At 36.5% G+C, this 21,523-nt stretch overlaps 1 protein-coding gene across 1 annotated transcript in view; it reads left to right on the top strand.

Moving 5' to 3' along the window:
* FBXL17 (F-box and leucine rich repeat protein 17) overlaps positions 1–21,523 on the top strand; it is a 491,431-nt gene that overhangs the window by 172,947 nt on the left and 296,961 nt on the right. The window contains 1 exon segment of the mRNA XM_003123817.6: positions 9,568–9,698. Coding sequence (XP_003123865.4) covers positions 9,568–9,698 — 131 coding nt within the window.

The following is a 21,523-nucleotide window of genomic DNA, read 5'->3' as shown; positions in this document are numbered from 1 at the left end:
AGAATGCCAGACCAGTTTCCACCTCAGGGCCTTTGCACTATCTCTTGCTCTGGGCATAAGCATGGTTTTGTTTGCTCCCTCACCTCCTTCAAACTTCTGCTCACAAATCATTTTTCAATGAGATTGTATTTAACTGCTTATTTAAAATTACACTCCACCCACCTTCCCTCTACTCTTTTCCATCTGCCTTGCCTTGCTTTTTTCCCTGATAGTGCTTAACGTCTTTTAACATACTGTATAATTTTCTTAATGTTTTTACTAGGAATATAAGCAAGCATGCTGTGGACAGAGAGTTTTGTCTGTTTTCTTCACTGCTGTATTTTTAGCAGCTAGAATATTTTCTGGTGCATAACAGATACCCACCCCATAAATAATTACTGGCTATATAAATAATATTTTCTGTATTCTTTTTTGAGTGATTGAAGGGGCTGAACATTATACATTATTTTTACACTTTTAGTAACTGGATTTAAGTATCAGTTGCTATGCACTAGGGAAGTAGTTCCTTGTCCAGGCTGGGCTCAACTGGGTACCTATCATTAAATGGTAATGTTTAGTTTTATCCTCATCCAATTAAATTAGAATCTCTAAGGATGGAACCTGATCATTAGTATTTTTAAAAGTTTCCCTGTATGATCCTAATGTGCAGCCAAGGTTAGAGCCAGGTGTTCTAGAGACATTTAAGTAAGTGTGAATGAATGAATGAAAGTGCGCCACATCTACTGCACCAGAGAACCAGATTTGGACCAGATCAGGCATTAAAATTTGATGTCAAATGTTTGCAGTGAGAGATTGGTCTTTAGAAAAGGCTAGTGGGGGAGCAGGGAGGAGGGAAAGAAAGGGAAGGTGGCATAATGGAGAAGGCAAAGAGGGGACTCCAAGAGGCTGCCCCAGGAAGGGAAGGTTGTCCCCTAGTCCCTTGGCAGCTGTTGCCCATTGATGACTTCTGTCTGAAGGGCATAGTCATGTTGGGACTGCCTGATTAGTAACTTGTGTTAAGGCAGGTATGTTATATTTCTAAGATTCACTAATTTTCCTTTCTCTGAAGTAGTCAAGCAGTGAATGCAGTTTTAAATCATGAGTGCAGCTCTCCCAGCACCGTAAGAGTAAATTCTCAAAACATGGGCAAGAGATTGGAATTATTTTAACTTAAGATGTTAAAGAATGGTAGGGATGGACGGGGAGGGGTTTGATATCCAAGTTCTGGGATTCCTTTCTGCAGCTGAAATGTTTTTGTTTCCTAAAGGTTTCAGAGAAGATGGGAGATATGATCCAAGTTGTTTAAGGGATATTTATCTGGCTGGTGATGTGACAATAAGGTGTTAGAAAGGATGACTCTGTGGAGAAGCAGTGAGTAAAGTATCCCAGAAAGCAAAACAGAACGTGTACAAATGGTGAAAGATGTCAGATCCAGCAGGAGAATGGCAGAACCAACCAGGCTTTGGCTTTGGAAATGAAGCAAAGAGATAGCAGCCCAGTGTGATCATGGAGGCAGTGGTTGGAAAGAACACATAGAGAAGGAGCCAGAAAATTACCGTAGTAGCTACTATGGATGAGATAAGCATCCAAGACCTTGGAAGTCCTAATTTCATGGTTAAAATTAGAAGTTTTTATTGTCTCTGCCAGGCTCTTAAGCTATTTAAAAGCTTTCAGTTACACCCGGGGAGAGTCTCAGTTCTATGAAGTGTTAGGAAGGATTTGCTTGATGTCCTAAATGTGACTTATATCTAGCTTTTATTACTATTTCCATACTTGAATACCAGCCATAAATTATCCAAACTGAGGTTCAGCCTAACTGATGAGCAGAAGGAATGCCCCGTGTTCTCTCACTTGTCCAGCAAATTCTTCTCTAAATGCAGATAACAGCACCTGTCAAGGTATGGAAGCCTTCCTATGCTCAGGGATGGAAATTTCCTCTCTGGCCCTTTCCATTGCCAGCAGTCTTAGTTTCTTTACTATTATTTCTAGTTTTGCCATGCATGACCCATCCTGCAATCCCCTCCTTTTCTTCTTATGTCTCCCTCCCAGTCCTTAATAGGTGGCTCTCCCCAGTTTCTTAAAAGAGTCTTTCTCTGGCCCTTCTGGCTCCCTGTGCCTTTGGTCTCCCTCAAAATCTCCATCGTGGCAGCCTGACAGGTGATGGGCAGCTGAGTGTGTGTTGCTGATCTATGGCCCTGGCAGCCTGTCTTCACCCTTGACTTTTCTCCCTAAAGATTACAGCTGATGGCTCTGAAACCCAGTCCCAGTGAAGCCAATATCTTCAGGGCTGGCAAGAAGTAATTTAGGTACTAGATGACATTTGAACATATTTAACCATACAGAAGGTTTTATTCTTTTCGAAAAATTATCACCTCCAACTGGCTTCACGTAAATTATCCTCGTTAGCCTGAAACAGTGGAACATCCCTGCTGCCTTTGCCAAGGAACTGTGAGTCCTCTCATGTTGCTTCATCCACCACAGTCAGCTTGCACAATTGAGGATTTTGTTTCCTTTTTTTACTTTTCCAGCGTCTTAAGAAAATTTGGAAGCCATTTGAGGTCTTTTTATAATCTTCAAAGTCTGTGTTTCCTAGGTAACATTTTAGTGTCTCATTTTATGCTTAAGTACATACACAGTCATACAATCATTGACTAATTTTAGCCTTTAACCTGAATTGGCTATAAGTAACATTTTTTTTCCCCAATAAAAGCAGTATTAAGCTGAAAGTTGATTACCTTCATTCTGTATTCTGACTTGGATTTCTTTTAAAACGTCTTACTAAACATTTAAAAATTGGAATGAAGCATTTTGAAGATATTGGTTGTATGGCTTTACTTATTCAACTCCTCTGTGATTTGTATAACCTGAGACGCCCAGTGAATTTGTAGGAAAAGTAAGTTTAATTAAAATGTCAGTTTCCTAAATGTAATTATTTGTTTCAGACTATGAAGGCTTGTTTTAGGTAAGCTTTTTATGAAACACTGGAGGGCACTATTATGAAATTCCCATAGCAAGGGAAGGAATACAATGCATTTGACAGAGCTGTTTGTGGAGTTCTGAATAAAAATGCCACATCCCGTAGAGGTGCTCAGTACATGTCTTGTAATGATGCCAGTTATCAGGAGTTAGCCTCCTGGAGCTGCCTGTCAGATTTCAGAGATGAACTGGCCAACATGGTCATAGAGAAAGTCACATAAGCATGGTCAGTGACTGTCAGCTCATGAAAAAACCAACTTCAGCTGAATCCGAGGATGACACACTCTTCAAGTTCTCAATAGAATATCGGCATGTGAGTGTCCGAGTAAACACACTTCCTTGTGTTTGAGTTGTGTCTCATTGGAAGAGTAAAAATGCTCCATTTATGAACAATAAATACAGGGAAGTATCAGCTGTAAGTGGTCTGGTGTCATCATCTAATCCACCTTGTCCAGAGGAATGAGCCTGGGTACAAGAATCAATCAGAGTCTTATCACATGTAGATAATTTCTGGAGTTGTTACTTCTTGCTGTTCCATTAGTTCTAGGACATATCTTTGAAGTTTCCCAAGTCTATAAAATAGTTTAGATTTGCTGTCATTTCTGTCCCTGTCATTGACACTTGATAAGTTATTCAAAACTCTTTGGTCTTTAGTCTTTATTTATCTTCCCTAGTGTGAGAGTATTGAACTGGCACAAATTAAAGTTTTCATCACTACAGAACTTTATTGTATCCTGTTATGTCCCGGTTGAAGAAGTATTTTTTTTTATTGTGATAAAATGTACATAACATGATATTTACTTTTTTTTAACCATTTTTAGTTGTACAGAAGCTGGTTTACCATTTCGGTGGTATTAAGTACTTTCACAGTACTGTGATGAAGAGATATTTTACAGTGAAGGAAGCAAGACATATGTAGTCATTAACATAGAAATTTTATGTCAGAAGCTAGACCCTGAAATATACATGTGTCAGAGATATTTACATGGCTAGAAAGAATTTTCATTATTTTGCATCTTCCTATTGACTATAACGTAGGAAAATTGGGAAAATAAAGTGATGCTATGTGTGTATTATACATGGCCTGCTTGCTTGCCTACCTGCCTGCCTGCCTGCCTGCCTGCCTGCCTGCCTCCTTCTTTCCTTCCTTGCTTCCTTCCTTCCTTCCTTCCTTTCTTTCTTTCTTTCCTTTGGATATCTTTTTATTTAACAAACCCAAGCATTGCAAATGTCCTGGCTTTGAGGCTCATCCTTGAAAAGCATCAGAATTGGAATTATCCTGGCCTCCTGATGTAATTCATGGCTATCTTTAACGCTTGACACATACACATGTTCACACATGGTGAAATTCATCCTTAACATTCATAGGTTTAATAATTATGCTTCAAAGTATTTTTAAGGAGCCATATGGGTCCATTTCATGTTATTTCTGCTTTTCTGTGGTACAGACATGAGGCCGCTGTCAGGAAATGAGCCCAGAAAGTACCTGCAACTCACCGAGGCTATTTGATGCCTTACATTTTCCCAGAGAATCACATCTTCACCAGTGATGGAAATTTTGAGGGTGTTAGGATAGAAAATACCCTGTAAAGAAGCTAACTGTAAAAATAATGTGGCTTAAGAAAATGGTGATTTTTAAAAATTGATTTATAGTTGATTTACAATATTAGTTTCAGGTGTACAGCACTGTGATTCAGAATTTTTATAGATTATACTCCATTTTTAGTCATAGGACAATGGTGATTTCTGTATAGAAAATAGAAGTGTAAGGTGCATAATTGAGGGAAACATTAATAACTGTCAAATTTAATAGTGACTCTTATCCTTGACATATACAAGTTCATCTTAATCAAGAAAAAGAAACCTCAACCAGTGAAACTATTTTAGCCACTTCTTTAGCTCCAATGCACAATCTTGTGGGTGAAAAAGTAGATAAAGTTTTAGTGGTGAAAGTGAAAAGGTGCCAGTTAACCCTTGTGGCGGTGTATTGAAGTATTTCTTATAGTACAGCTATCAAGTACTATATGCGGACGCCAAGAAATAGCAAAAAAAAAAAAAAAAAGATATATAAAGTACATATGCACAGTCACTGAGTATGAACTGAGTAAAAGCCAGAGGCTATGTGCACATTTTCATGAAGCATTTCTACTAAATCCGTTTTTCCGTGATTGAGGATTGATTTGAGAAATTTAGCTCCCCAATGTGGAGCTAACAGGAGTGCCACATCAGAGTTGCCTGTCTTCCCAGGAAATGTTTTCTTGGCCTCTAAAGATATACCTATAGAGAAGGAGGAGTGGACCAAGCATCTCCCTCTATGCTCATGTGACCGTATGTATCTGAAGCAGGGTGGTGAGCTTCAGAGTTTCAAGTGGCTAAGGATATTCCTCTTGTCTTAAGAGAAACCTGGCTTCTCTTCAAGGATACAGAGTTCCCTCTGACCCTTTGGTATTAATTTTCTATTGCTGCACAACCAGTTATCACAAACTTAGCATCTTAAAACCGTATACATTTATCACTTACTATATCCATGGGTCAAGAGTCCAGACACTGCAGTTTTGTTTTTTCCCAGGGTCTCACAAGGACACAATCAAAGTGTCAATAGTGGTTGCATTTCTTTCTAGAGTTTAGAACCTCTTACAAGCTCATGCATTTTTTGGGAGAATTCAGCTCCTTATAATTGTACTACTGACTGAGATTCCCCATTTTCTTGCTGGCCATTGGCTGGAGACTGCTCTCAGCTCCTAGGGCCTTCTTGCAGGTCTTAGCCATTCATGAGATGTCTTAGTCTCTCTGACCTCTCAGCTGATTAGGTCAGGCCTATCCCAGGATACTGTAGTTTGATTAATTCAGTGTGAACTGGTTGAGATTTTTCTTTTTCTCCTTCAAGATTTTATTTATTGATGTTCATTCATTCATTTATTCTTAGGGCCTGTACTTGCAGCATGTGGAGGTTCCCAGGCTAGAGGTTGAATCAGAGCTGCAGCTGCTGGCCTATGCCACAGCCACAGCAATGCAGGATCTGTGACCTACACCATAGTTCACAGAAACAGCAGATCCTTAACCCACTGAGTGAGGCCAGGGATTGAACATGCATATCCATGGATACTAGTTGGGTTTGTAACCTGCTGAGCCAGAATGGGAACTCCCAAGGATCTTAATTATAGCTGAAGAATCCTTTTACTTTTCCTTGCAAAGTGGACATTCTATCATATTCACAGATCCCGCTCGCACTCAAGGGACAGGGATTATACTAGGACATGGGTCCTTGGAGTCATTTTAGATTTTTACCTACCGTACCTGTTCATTTTCTCACTGTTTTTCTCAGGGTCATGAATTGGAGGCAAGATCTTCTTTGTTCTCTGTAGCCACTTCCAGACCATTATGCTTTTGACACTTGTGAAAAATAACAACACATATAATTAGCAAAACATCGAGACTTTGAGACTTGGTCCATTTGACAGTACCATTGTCTCTCCCCTTTTATTTCTGTCTTTTTCTGTCCTCCTGGTGTTTCCTGCTCCTTCATAAAAGATATGGGCACTGGCCTCACAGCCTTGCCTTTGCTCCGTGCCCAGCCATTAACCCTGGATGACTTCAGTTTCCACGCTCACCACATGGAGATATGTCTGGAGTTGACAGGGAAGAAAGCATAGCAAGGAACAGGTGCATCAGCCCTTCGATTCTTTAAGTGATTTTAGTGATGTCAGAAAGATTATGGAACCTTACTTTGCTATCTGTTTTGTATTTTATATAGAATTTTTTTGGGTTATTGTTTATTTAGATACTTCAGAAAATTTTGTCTTTGCTGTTTTGTTTAATGCCAGCCTACCTTATTTATGGTGAGAGGTAAAGGATAGGGATCAGGGGCCATGTCTGGATATACAGTTAGAGCTCAAGCGGCCACCTCTGGGCACTGGGTATGGTGTTGGCCATCATTATCGGACAGGGGAGTCAGGAGACCCTCGAGAAGGGGAAACAGGGAGTCAGCCCAGGTTCTGACCATCTGACTGTTCAGCTGAATGGAACTGCTGAGGTAACCAGAGCAGTCTGTTTTGTTTTTGTTTTTAGAAACAAAAGTGACTCCCTTCCCTCACACTGCTTTGCAAAGTACTGACCATGTTCTGATACTGCTGAAGCCCTCTGACCATGGTACCTATGATAGGAACTTTGCCAGAACCCATTTCTTCTTTGCTGGTCCTGCCTTCATTCTGGAGTGTTGTCCTGAGTCCTGTCCTGAGTCCCACCCTGGACGGCGACTTCCTTGAATGTCTGACCGGAGGGAGAGGCCGATTGCAGAGAGTATTTCCCAAGTCTCATTCTGAACACTCAGAGTTTGGTCCTTAGTGACAGAAGCTTGCTGTCTCAATTAGAAAGAATTCCCTACTGTTGCAGACCTTGTCATATGTCCCCTTTCATAGCTATGTCACTTTCTCTGCATAGCTTTGCTGCTTGCATCAGAGACCAGTGAGCAGTGACTCTGCACGAAGCCTCTCTGTGGGCTGACATGGGAAGGAGGGTTTGTGTGCTGCCTGGTAGCCCTGGTTCTCTGGAGCTGCTCTGTCCAGCACTCTAGCCACTGGCCACACACAGATATAAAAGTTAAATGTGAACTAAGCAACATTAAATAAGATGAAAAGATGCAGGTCCTTCCTCACACTACTCATGTGCCAAGTGCTCAGTAGCCACATGTGGCTGGTGGTCACCATCTTTGACAGCAGGGATAGAGAACATTCCCATCACTGCAGAAAGTTCTCTGGGGTGGTGCTGCTTCAGAGTGTTGATTCCCCACTGGTCCTACAGCAGCAGATATACCGGTGTCTTATCTTCTCTTGGGCCTCACTGCTCTGAGGCCTTTGGCAGTTAGGCTACACCTGCAAGTCAGCTTCGTGCAGGAATAATCCACTCCCCTTACAGAGGGTCTTGAGGGAGGGTGGCCTAGAGAAGACTGGCCCACCCTGGGACAGCTTCCTACTGGTGCTAGAAATGCCATGCACTAGTTTTCTATTGCTGCTGTGGCAACTTACCACACATTTACCAGATTAAAGCAGTGCAGATTTATCTCATGGTTTATTAGTCAGAATATCAATACAGGCCTCGTCAGGCTAAATCTTCAGGCTTGTGTTCCTTTCTGGAAGATCAAGAGGAGAATCTCTTTTCTTGCTCCTTCAGGTTTTGGAGGAAATTCAGTTCCCTGAAGTAGTAGATCTGAAGTCCTGATTTCTTACTGCCTGTCAGCTCTAGAAACTGCTCACATTCCTTGGCTCCTGGCCCTCTTCCTCCAGACACAAAGCCAATAAAGGCAGATGGAATTCCCTTTCATAATTCACATGTCTCCTGCATCTTCTTCCATCACATCTCTCTGACTTTACCTGGGAAATGTTCTCTGCTTATAAAGGGTCATGTGGCTAGACTGGGCTTACGCTGATAAGCCAAAATAGACTCCTCATGTCAAAATCCATAACTTTAATCACATTTGCAAAGACTTTTGCCATGCAAGAGCATATTAGGGTGTAGGTATCTTTGGCTGGGGTGTTGTTTAGTCTACCACAGGCCTCCAATTTAATTTTTTGCATGTTATTCAGCAAAAATAGCTTATTTGAAGTGTAGTTAATTTGAAGAGGATAATTAAGATCCTACCGTCTTTGTGTAAATGATACTATTAGTTTTCCTTGAAGACTAAACATCAGGGGAAGACTGGAAGCATCAGAAAAGGAGTAGAGAAAATGAAGAAATGGAGAAGGTGGTACATAGAGAAAACCTTTACTTCTTTATTTTATTTTTTATGTATTTATTTTTAATTACTCAATGAATTTTATTATATTTATAGTTGTACAATGATCATCACAACCCAATTTTATAGTATTTCTATCCCAAATCCCCAGCCCATCCCCTCCACCACCCCCCCGAACCTGTCTCCTTTGGAAACCATATATTTTTTAAAGTCTGTGAGTCAGTATCTATTCTGCAAAGAGGTTCAATTGTGTCCTTTTTTTAGATTCCACATGTAAGTGATAGCATATGATATTGGTGTCTCACTGTCTAAACTTCACTTAGCATGATAATTTCTAGGTCCATGCATGTTGAGAGAAAACCTTTACTTCTTAAACAATGTTTTATATTGCTTTTCACATGGTGAAGCCTATGACCCTTAATAGTACAATTTGAGTACATTGATGAAACATAACCAAGATATCTGAGAATTAGCCACTTATCTTTTTTAAAAAGTGAGAAAACCTATACAAAAGTGACATTATAATCAAAAGAATAAATATCTGAACTTGAATAATCTTAAAGAGAATAATCCTATCATATTTGAGAGTAATTAATATGACGGATTTAACAACTTCCCCACCTATTAAATTGCTAACTTTTTGATTTTATGATGCCTCAGTAAAATCTGTTTGATTTTAATGTTTGCTGCCATTCGTATATTCACCATAGATTTCTGTCCTCATTTCTGATTTAGCATTAACATATTATGTAAACATTTAATTAATGATTCTAGGTTATTATCTGTTATACAGTGAGACTCTGTAATAAACTATATTTATAATTTTTGAGAATGAATGTAGCATTTACCTTTATTGTCTTTCATTTTATTTATCTCATTAGCTAAGAAACCTTTCCAGCTTGGACCTACGTCATATCACTGAACTGGATAATGAAACCGTGATGGAAATTGTCAAGAGGTGCAAAAATCTTAGCTCTCTCAATCTCTGCCTGAACTGGATCATAAATGACAGGTAACCACTGTGACATCTTAAAAACAGATTCGAGAGGAAAACATGTGTTCTATGTACCAAGTACTGATTATCGTTATAACAAGGCAGCTCAACTCTGAGGAAAATTTGAGGTGGCTATGCCTTCTAAAATAAATTTGTTTAAGTTTTGAAACCACCGGAATGTATACTTTTAACCCATTCATTGCTTGTATTTGCAACAAGGTTTTTTTACATGCTAAGATTCAGATGTTTGCCTAAACAGTTAAAATAACAGCAGTCTGCTGAATTTTTTCTAGAGACAAGGAAGAAAGAAAGAAAGAGAGAGAGAGAGAGAGAAAGAAACTATTTCAAATATGCATTCAGATTCTTTCTCAAGGATGACATTTTGTTTTTTGTGTTAATAGAATTTGTTTTGAAAATGAAAAATCACCAGTTGACAGTTTAATATATAGTGTAAAAATGTGTTAAATGGGTAGGTTTTTGTTTTTGTTTTTTCTTTTTTATGGCCACACCTGTGGCATATGGAAGTTCCCAGGCTAGAGGTCAAATTGGAACTACAGCTGCTGGCCTATGCCACACCCACAGCAACACGGGATTATAGTGGTGTCTGCACCCTATACCTCAGCTCCCAGCAATGTTGGATCCTTAACCCACTGAGCAAGGCCAGGGATTGAACCCGAATCCTCATGGATGTTAGTTGGGTTCATTATGGTTAATCCACTATGGGAATTTCTGGATAGTTTTTAAACAATAATAAACTTTCTCTGAAATATTGCGTGAAGGAAATAAGATGCAAGAAGCCTCGAAAAGAGACTTTATAATGAGAACAACTGCAGAGTAGTACCACTCTGCTACTGCCAATAATTTAGGTGGGTTCTTAAATACAGGCCTGAGACAAAATTCTTGCCCATTAAATTTTCAAGAATAAATTTACTTGAAAAGGATCTGGTGTGTTACTGATGTGGTTCGGGTTCAGTCCCTGGCTTGGGAAATTTATCATACCACAGGTGCGGCCAAAAAAGAAGAAAAAAGTTGGAAAAAGTTGGGCCACCAAAAAAATTTTACTTTCAAAATAGAAAGCATCATTTCAGCTAAAATTAAAACCTATTTAGATTTAAATATTTTTTACAAATTGGAGCAGTGACTCATTAAATTTGTGTCAAATAATGCTGTAAGTTCAAGGTACTTCTCAACCCTTCATTTTTAATTTCCTCTTATACTTTAAAAATAAAATTATGCAGACCTAATTTTTCCCAAGTATGGTAAATTCTAGTGACAGATTTATTAATTACCCTCATTACTGTAAATTATGTGATAGCTTTTGACTTGGCTCTTTCTCAGTAAAATTTTTCATGAAAAATTGACTAATCCAGAATAGTCACAGTCATCATTTGTAAAAGGTGCTTAGTAATTGTCACTGTGTGGGGTATATAAAAATCTAAAGAAAATTGACGAATATTTAAAAAATTAAAATCTTTCTAATGAACATTCTCCTACTTAGTCAATTGTGTGACAACTTAAAAATAATCTTTAAGTGTTTTTCACAACAAGTAATAAAGTACATTAAAAACATCTTCTAGTTTTAGGTATTTAGCATTAGCTTAACATTGAGGCAAACATCTTAGTAATGCATCAGATTGAAAGCTGAAAACTATTTGTGCCACAGAGTGGTTATGAAAAAAATTGCCTTTCATTGTACAACAGCTTTTTATGTCCACGTGTAGAAGAGTCAGTACTTGGAACCTGTAGAAGTAACTATGATGCAGTCCATATATGATTATAACGGTTATCTTCTAAGTTAAACATGTTGCTTAGGTTTATATCACTTGCACAAAGACATCCAGGGATTTATCTTCTTGCTCTTCAAATGCTTGTTTAGCCATAACTGGATAGTTACAAATGAAAAAGTGGGCAACTCTCACCTTGTCTTTCCTTCCCTTTGTTATGTTTTATGTACTAAATCTCTTGCTATTTCAGTAATTTTTTTCCCTTCTTAACTAGAATGGTTATTTGGTATTTGATCTTAAATACATGTACTGTAGAGATTTATTTGCAAGGAATGAAAGTGTATTTTTTATGTTTTTAATGGAAAAGTTTGGATTAATTGAGAAAACATGCATTTTAATGAGGTTGAGCCGTAGAGTTTTAAAGATCAAACTCTTTAAGGTTTTAATTACACTACTTGCACTTATCCCGTGTACTGTAATAGAAGTTTCAGACATTAAAACCCACTTTGCAGTATCATCTAAATTACTCAGCTCATTGTTCTTGCCATACTCTATCACTAAGCTAAGTAATATTTGTAATTATATTGGTATAAATCTAGGACTTCCCGTCAGACTTAATTATAATTTCAGCACTTAGCTGAGATGGGTTAGTAGCCTTTCATATAGAGGGCACTGGATTGCACTAATGCATTTAGCCTATCAATTAGCGTCTGTTTTACATTTGTTCATTATTATTATCCTCTAGTAAATCAGGAAGCATTTATTAACCCCCTACTAAATACTTGGTGCTGTGTCTCAGACTGTGGGACACAGCTTCCCTGCCGCTCTCAAAGGTTACTCTCTTTAGGTGACATAAGACTTAATGAGTGAGATAATAGTGAACCTTGTAAGGATAGAGGGGAGGAAAGTAACCTTTCTTACCCAGGTAATTGATAGGCACTTTACATGTGTTCCCATTTAATCCTTTCAACATCTTTTGTTCAGTGGAAGGTCATACTATTCCTATTAAATTTAGACCATTTGTTTGACTTCTGGCTTTTCCTGTTGGATGTATTTTTCCATCTTTGCTGCAGCAAAAACTGGGTGGGGACAAACCAGAAAAAGCAAATGTCTAATGAGTCAATATTCCGTTTCATAACTGGGCTGCACATGCAATGGACGTTTATATGTAAACTTCTTCTTTAAAAAAAAAAAACTAATCTCATTTTCTTTCATAATAAAGGTATAATAGAACCTTTAGATACTATTTTATACTTAATACCCGTGAAAAGGATCTATGTTTAAGGCTGCTAGCTCCATATGTCCTTTATTATTAAAGGATTCCTCACATGAAGATATACTTTGATACGCTTCTCAGATCTTCAGATATAATATTTATCCTGGCTTTAAAAATTTTTATCAATAAACTTTTTTGAAGTTCAAAAATTCAAAATATGTAGTAATCGAAGGTCTTTACTGTTAAGCTCATGGTACCTTTTAGCATCTTGTAGTTCTTAAATTGATCTGTGTGACTAAGACATGCTGTTCTTTATCTTTGTTTTTCTAAAAGCACTTTTTGTGTTCAGAGAGTTAAACAGCATGATATTTTCTTATATTCAGAAGGATGGTCTAGTAGTCATTTGACATTTACCATTGCTTTTAAATACAAATAAAATCCAAGTGGTTCGTGAAAAGAGGACACTGACTATTTCTATCAATGATTTAAATTAAACATCTGGTTATTACGTCTCCTCCACTTTCTCTGACTGTAAGTTTATTTGAATGTTTATTTATATTTGATATAAATCTTTTGTTATTTCACATTCAATTTGGTCTTCATTTTTTGTGTATTTTGTGTAGAGTCCAGAAGCAGCATGCTTTGGATATAAAAAGCAGATTTGTAAAAAACCAAATGATCCTGAGCATCTTTATAGTAATAAGCTTATAATGGCTCTTTTGGTGTTTTGGGTTTTTTGTTTGGTTGGTTGGTTTTTTTTGCCAAGAAGAATTAAATGAAAACGAACTGATTTAATAGATCTTTATAGAAGCCATTTTTTAATATTTAAGTTGGCTATCGAAGAGGGAATTAATCTCCCTATTTTCAATTTTTAATATTAGTCCTGAAAACAAATTTCAATCATGTAACCTATATTCCCATTATTTAGTATATGATTCTTTTATTGGCAGTTGACCATGCTTGCTCATGAATTAGTAGAATATAGCAATACAAAAGAAATGAAAGATTCTCTAAGTATCCATCAGCTAACATAACAAAACATAACAAAAGCCAGGATGGTCATTAAAGCAAATTTTGTTGCCATCTAGTTCAACTTGCATAGCTAGAGATTTATTCTTCATAAATCGAATGAGGAGTTCGAGTCGTGGCGCAGTGGAAGTGAATCCAACTAGGAACCATGACGTTACGGGTTTGATCCCTGGCCTCGACCAGTGGGTTAAAGATCTGATGTTGCTGTGAGCTGTTTTGTAGGTCACAGACGCAGCTTGGATCTGGTGTTGCTGTTGCTGTGGCTGTGGCGTAGGCCAGCAGCTGTAGCTCCTATTAGACCTCTAGCCTGGGAACCTCCACATGCCACAGGTGTGGCCCTAAAAAGCAACATAAATAAATAAATAAACAAATAAATAATAAAATAAAATAAATTGATTGTATTAAATTTGTTGAACATGGATAACTAAGGACACCTTTTTTTAAGGAGTTAATTTACTGTATGAATCTTTTATTTGTGTAAAGAGGGCTACTGCATCAGTGGACACTCTAAAATTTGAGGAATTTTAAAACTTAAGACTGTCGTGACCAGTTGCTTTCAGGTATAAAATAATATTTATAGTATGTTACTATTGTGCTTTATATTTACTAGTGTTTAGAATAGTAGCTATAAATATTTTCTCTTTAAATAAAAGTTTTGAATAACATTATTTTGAAATTGCAAACTTGGGGGCCACAGTAGAGTCCAGCCCACAAAGCTGTTTTGTTTGGCCTGTATAATATTTAAAAAATTGAATTAGTTTCCAACTTGAAAAAAATTGAGGTAGTTCCCCTAAAAATTCAGAATTTTGGCCTTCTTTGGAGAAAGTTGCAAATCTAGCAACATTGGATTCACATTTTCTCATGTCAGCAGTCTTTCCAAGATGAGTAATGGGCTTTTCTCTTTGGCCATTCTCCAATTCCTCCACTATTCCTACCAAACATGATCTGTTCTTTTATATTATCTACCTATCCCTACTCTGTATACAAATTGAGTTCTCTTTTATTAAAATCCAGAATGTAGAGATTTTTAGGTAAAGAATTCTTACTTTAAATAAAATAGTTCTTTTTAAATTGAGTCTGATAAACTGTATTAACAGATAATGGAGAGTTAATTAGTTTACCTAAATTAGTTCTTCATTATTTCAGGCCTCAGAACTTTGGCCGACAGGTCGAAGTTAGAGAGGGAGACAATTCAGCTTAAAATAAGTTAAAACGTTGATTTCATCGACTGCCTTCCAAAATAGAGAACTCACTCCAATTTAATGTTCAAATGAGAGAGTTATAAACAGTTCTTGAATAGAGTGGAACTAGTGTACTAAACTTACCTCTACCTTCAGGCTTGTGATTTAAAAATGGTTTCATTTGCAGTGCTTAGTATTTTTATTTATTTATTTTACTTAATGAATTTTATTACATTCATAGGTGTACAACAATCATCACAACCAAATTTTATAGCATTTCATTTGATTCCTGCTTCTTTTGTTTATCATATTAAGAAAACTCTTAAGACTGTTCTTTCTCTTTTTCAGGCATAGTCCTTTTTAGTCTTTCAGGTACACTCAGGTGGAAGGTGTAAGATGACAGTTTACTCCACTACTCCTTTCGGGGAGACTGACAGCACCCTGGTTCATGTAAAACTCAATGAGGCTTTCTATAAAGATTTTTCTAACTCCCTTGATCTTCTCTGGATGTTTATTCTGTTTCTTCTTTCAAATTTCCGTTGATTCAATAAAAAACGGTGACATTTAGAAATAAAGTTCAGCGAGGATTTGAGCAGGTGTTGGTGATATAAAATATTTGCTGAGTGCCCATTGTGTTTTATTTCCAAGAATTGTTTTGTGAACATATGCTATATATTGTATTTATAAGTGTTGGAGGACTGGGTGGATAATCTACCATCTTCCTGTGAATGTCATGTCACAGTGGACTTAGAATTTTATTTCCATTTCAATCCCCTAATATTACTTAATTCTCCTAGAGACTGAGGTTTAAAGATTGCCCAAGGGGGACAGACTTATCCATTAAATCCAGCAGGCATAGCTGAATTTGAGTTCGAGAATATTTTGTTTTCTATTAAAGTTAAGTGGTCTGGAGGAGAGAAATACTTTTCACCTTGGAGTACCGAGTGTGAAGTTTGAACAGTTTGCTTCTATAAAAGCATGAAAACTTGGAAATAAAGAGATGGCAAAAATAACGCTGCCCATTGAAGCAGCTCCGTGATGGTGTTAGAGCAGCCCTCTTCTGCTTTCAGAATGCAGAGAAGTCTGTCTGCACACTTCTCGTGCCCAATCATGTGGCCAAGCTGAATTTTAGTCATTTCTATAATTTGCTACATAGTTTTGAGTATGTTCTATGATATTTATTCATATTTTTGCCAAAAGAATAAATATATTTTATTGAGTTCTGGGAGGGTTGTAGGGACAGAATGGAGTCTCTCTGAGCTAGGGACACTTGTTTGAGCTTGGCATATGTTTTGTACCCTCTTTTATAGTCACAATTATTTGTAAGACCATCCTTAGAAGAATTGTATGATATCAGAGTACCTACTATTCAGGCCCCAAACCACCTTCAAAAATGATGGGTTTGGTGTCCTTCTATCTTTTCACCCTCTCCTTACAACCATGATTCTTTGTAGTGCTGCTGAGGTCACTGTATGTATTTTCTCTCTTCTGTTTTGAACTAAGGATAACAACAGCTAATAATAGCTGCCATATATTACAATCTGTGCCATACACTATGCGAAGTGTTCACATGTAATGTTTCATGTAATCTTTACGACAACCCTGAGGAAGAAATTAACCCTGTGTTCACATGAAGGAATTACTGTCCCACTTTTCTGCGTCTTCCAAACCCCCTCAAGCTCGAACCTCGAGGGGCTCACTGTCTCCCGTACCTTATTCTGCCTCAGACCTAGAGTGACCTAACCTCCTGATTTGCTCAGGACAGTGCCAGCCCATTGCTGTTGTTCTGGAATTCTGTCAGGTTTAGCATTTGTCCTTCTGCTCCATTCTATGGTCCAGAGTGCCCTGCTTTAGAAATAAATTATCTGGCCATCCTACCTCAGACCCTGCTTGATCATTCTGAATATCATTAGAGTGTTTCCTTCGCTTTTCCTCATGGGATATCTGAAAGGTGAAAGTTTCAGATATTTTACAGCATGTGAAGACCTGTGGATTTTAAAAACATCTAATTTTATAATAAAAGGCACATTTTTCTCCACAACCCCATTTAGAAATACTCTTCATTTCTTACTAAGTTCCATGAGGAGGTGTAGAAAGCACTGCCCATTTATGTGTCTTATCCCACATTGGGCTCTTGCTTGATATCAAAAAGAATTTTAAGGTGAATTTTGAATAGGTATTTATTTAAGCACATGATGACACACATTTATTTTTTTACAAATATTTTATCTATAAATGCTCTGTGTGTGTTGTAACATACTATTCATTGCAGCGTAAAAGAGAATATAACTGCCATAACTAATCTGTACAGTTTTCCTAGTATATGTGACTTTCCAAGTACCTGATACTTTTCTATAAAAGGGGTTTTTCTGGCAAAATGATTTGTACATCTAACCTCAGATGAAATTCTTTGTGTATTCAAATTAAAGGAACTTTTTCATTGTTGGGTACATAGAGATATTGGATATTGGTTATGATATTGGTTCATTCCATACTTGAAATTCTGAAATATCACTTTAAATGAGATATTAATTGATATGTAACACTAAAATATTTAACCTAATAAAATCACTTTAAAGGAAGATCTATATGAAATTTTCTATATCTCATCTATGTCAGCCTACTTTGACTCTTAACTCCAGTTCTGGAGGTGGGATGGAAACTGAATATGATGTGAATGAGTTTTTCTTATTGATTCTCTATGTTCACAGTATTTTGTCTTATAGAATAATGTGAATTTTTATAATGGCCCCAGTGTATAATAGTAATTTTTAATTCCTACTTTGTCTTTCAGCAATAATGCATAAATAAACATTTCTACAAATAATGATCATTAACAAGAGCTTTAAAAAAATTGTATTGGTATTCCTGGCTATGCTATTCTAAATGCTACTACTGATTTTGTGTTTGTAAGACAATATAAAGATGAGTAGATATATATATTAAGCATTTAGTTTGTGGGGTTAAAAAGTATGTTTTATATGTTATGAAATCAGAATTCATGATCAAATATGGAAAAGAATGGGACCTAATTTATATGATGATGAATGCAGTGCTATGCACTTACGAATTTGGGGCTGTCCTATCCTCAAACCCATTTTAAGATGCCAACAATGAACAAAACCTTCATTTATTGATGAAAATGATAATAGTTTATTGACTGGACAAATTTATCACTTCCACCCCTTTCCCCTCTCCCCAGGAGTTGTCTTATTCTTAATCCCCAACCAGAAATGGTAATTAAAATAACTCACTGTTGTCAACATTTTAAAATGTATGATAAATGAAACCCAGTAAATAGTGAAAATATGAGAAAGGTGATTAAATCTGACAATTTTCTTGTAAAAGGCTTGAGATGATAAATATCTCCTGTGATTAGTTATTAATTTAGTGCAAGAGATTTTGCTTCAGCCTAAAATATTTTATGAATAGTGGCATAAAGAAATATTTTAGAAGATAGGTACACACATGTTTAACCAGAGGAGAAATTGCTGGAACTTGATGGTAATAATTAAAAATGGCAGACCTGACATATATGTGCCTGGGCTATTTTCTGTGTGACAGTCCTTTCAGAAATTAAAAAAGAGTACATGAAGACATGGAGACATGAAGAATGACAGAGGACTTTCAGTTGAACCTTTTTGCCTCATGAAGACAGAAAGGTTTTGTGTATATCATTCGTCAGCTGATAAAATACCTAATTTAAGGTAGTACAAAATAACTCCTTGCTTACTGAGGCTGAAAAAAGGAAACTTGTTTCATTAACAGTTGTAGTTGCACCACTAATAATTTCCCTGAAAATGAATGAGAATTCCTTTATATTTAAAGAAAAATGAAATAATAATGGTGGTTGTGATGAAGTGCTGTATCATGGTACTGTGTAGCTGGAATCCATAGCACATCACTCTATTGCATGGCTTCATATTTTGTTTATGAATCTCTCTCCTTGTAAGAGGGACCTGTGGTCTTCATCTTTGGCCCTCTGCCCCAACCTCAGCCCCTGGCACTTCGCATAGAGCCCAGCTCTGAGAAGTAATTTAATACCTGCATGCTGAGAGAATTATAAATGCTACTTTTGTAGGATGTGTAAGTCTGTTTTAAAATTTGGCTTAATTCTGGCTGAAATCCAAACAGTTGGTTCAAATGCCCTCTTTCTTCCAGATTTATTTATTTCAGAATAAAGTTGATACTTAATAAAGTGAGGACTTAATGTCATTGTCTGGATTCAGATAGAACCTACTTTATGTATTGCATGCTTTTTATCTGAAAGCCAGAGCTTAATTTTTTTGAACAACATACAGGTTTTAGTGTGGAATCATTGGTGTTTGCCTTCTTAATAGAGTCTTTGGAACACTTTTAAATGAAGACCCAGAAACTTCATTTGCTTTTCATCTGTAATGATACTCTGTATTAATTGAAAAGAGGCAGAGGAGACAGTTACAGTGTTTTTTTCTGTTTCTTGGTATGAAAAGAATGGCTATATGAGAAAAAGTTTGCAAATTTTTTCTCAGTTCTTCTTGTAGCACTTTTAAGTGCTGCTCTTTAAATGTATGTTTAATATTTGGTTAATTGCTGCTATGAACCTAAATATACTGATTAAGGCCAGGTTCACATTAGAACAATTATCTGGTTAATTGCTCTGGTGCAAAAATAGGCTAAAAAATCATCAGAACATCAACTTGTGAAAGCACTGGCAGGAGTTTCAAAACCACCAAGCATACCTACTGCAAATCACATCAGCAAAGCAATTAATTTAGGCTAATTGCTTTTCTGTTTGTTCAAGATGCACTTTGGAACTGTCTTTTGAAATCGTGGCAATTAAGATTAGTAAGCAATATAATTAAAGAATGTTAGAATTGTCGCTATTTTTCAAAAATAATAACTATTCCATATGGTAAATCTATATAGTCTATCTGTCACCCATATAGGACTTTGAAGTCATTAAAGCAAAATAGGAGTATTTTATGTTTCCCCTAAAAATAAATTGAGTAGATTACCTTTTGAGAACTGTAGCATGGAATTATCTTTAGTCTCAATCAGGTAGAATTATCTAGTTTCAATAATGAATACCAAGGAGACTTGTTCACATCGGAAGAGAAATGTCTAACCACCAAAGACGACATTGGCTAGTGGCATTTTCTCTAGACACATGTGTATTTGGCTTCTCATATGGTTTCTCATAACATAATCAGGATTTTTAAATGTCTTAAAAGCCAGATTAGGCCAACTTCAGGTTATTGAAGTTTTCCTTTATTGAGAATTATGATTTTTGCAGCATTGATTTATCTAAAATTGAAAACTACTTGAGTTTCCAACTGTTTCTTTATGAAGCATTGTTTTAACAGATCCTCAGCTGAAAAAAAAGTGGCAAAATTAGGAATCAGTTCTTTATTGGAAAATGAAGGAATGTCATTAATGAGGGACCTAGCCATTGCCCACACTGCTTCTCTGTTCACCATATTGTGAAACAGCAAGTAGCTCTTTCCTTCCTTTCTCTCCTTCCTTAAGGATCATTTGCTATCATGCAGTTTGTTTAGTGGCATATCCTGCCCCATGAAATTATACAAAATAAATACCTCATATTGTACTGTACTGTATTGTATTAAAGGCTGTGGTTCTTGAAATGAATTGTTTAGGTATAAATATGTTGATGAAATCTTGGTAGCATTTATCATTTTGTGACTTTCTGTGGCCATTACAAAAAATTTAGGAAGATATTCATTAAAATTAGATTTGTGCTGTGAATTAAAGATAAATTTCAAGAGTGCCAAAACAGAATTCTACTTTTTGTTTCTTTGTAGACATAAACATTATTTTCTTTGTTTTTCTTTATTTTATTTCTACTTAAATCAGTTTGAACAGATCTCTAAGCCTAGCTAAATGGCTGCATCACAAAACTAGATTTTGCTCTAGTCATCATTTTCATGGAGAAGAACAAAAGCATAATTATTTTTACAATGGTATATTTTTCTTTACTTCTTTTACAAAACTTCATAGTTTCTATAAGTGCTACATATTTAATCTAATTTCTTGGTGATGCTATTTGTTGTGGAATGTGCAATCAGAAATCTTCTAGAGATTCTCACACTAAGTGAAGTAAGTCGGAAAGAGAAAGGCAAATACCGTATCACTTATAGCTGGAATCTAATATACAGCACAAATGAACCTTTCCACAAAAAAGAAATGCATGGACTTGGAAAACAGACCTGTGGTTGCCAAGGGGGAGACGGAGGAAATGGGATGGACTGGGAGTCTGGTGTTAATAGATGTAAACTATCGCATTTGGAATGGATAAGCAATGAGATCCTGCTGTATAGCACAAGAAACTATATCTATTCACTTGTGATGGAACATAATGGAGGATAATATAAAAAAATGTATATATATGTGTGTGTGTGTGTGTCTGTGTGTGCACGTGCGCATGTGTGTGCCTGGGTCACTTTGCTATACAGTAGAAAACTGACAAAACACTGTAAACCAACTATAATGGAAAAAATAAAAATCACAAAAGAAAGCTTATTGAAGGTAAAAATATAAATCAGATGGAAAGAAATATAATGATTAGCATAAGTAGAGAAGTGTTGAGGACTCTTGGAACACAAGGATACGAAGAAGCCTAAATGATGATATCAGTCACTAGGTCTGGATGTTGCTCTTTTGAAATCTGTCATTGAAGCAGCAGAACAGTGTTAA

Source organism: Sus scrofa, chromosome 2 (assembly GCF_000003025.6).
Source record: "Sus scrofa isolate TJ Tabasco breed Duroc chromosome 2, Sscrofa11.1, whole genome shotgun sequence".
Lineage (NCBI taxonomy): Eukaryota > Metazoa > Chordata > Mammalia > Artiodactyla > Suidae > Sus > Sus scrofa.
Note: the sequence above shows the minus strand (reverse complement) of the source record. Positions and strands in the feature narration are given on the sequence as shown.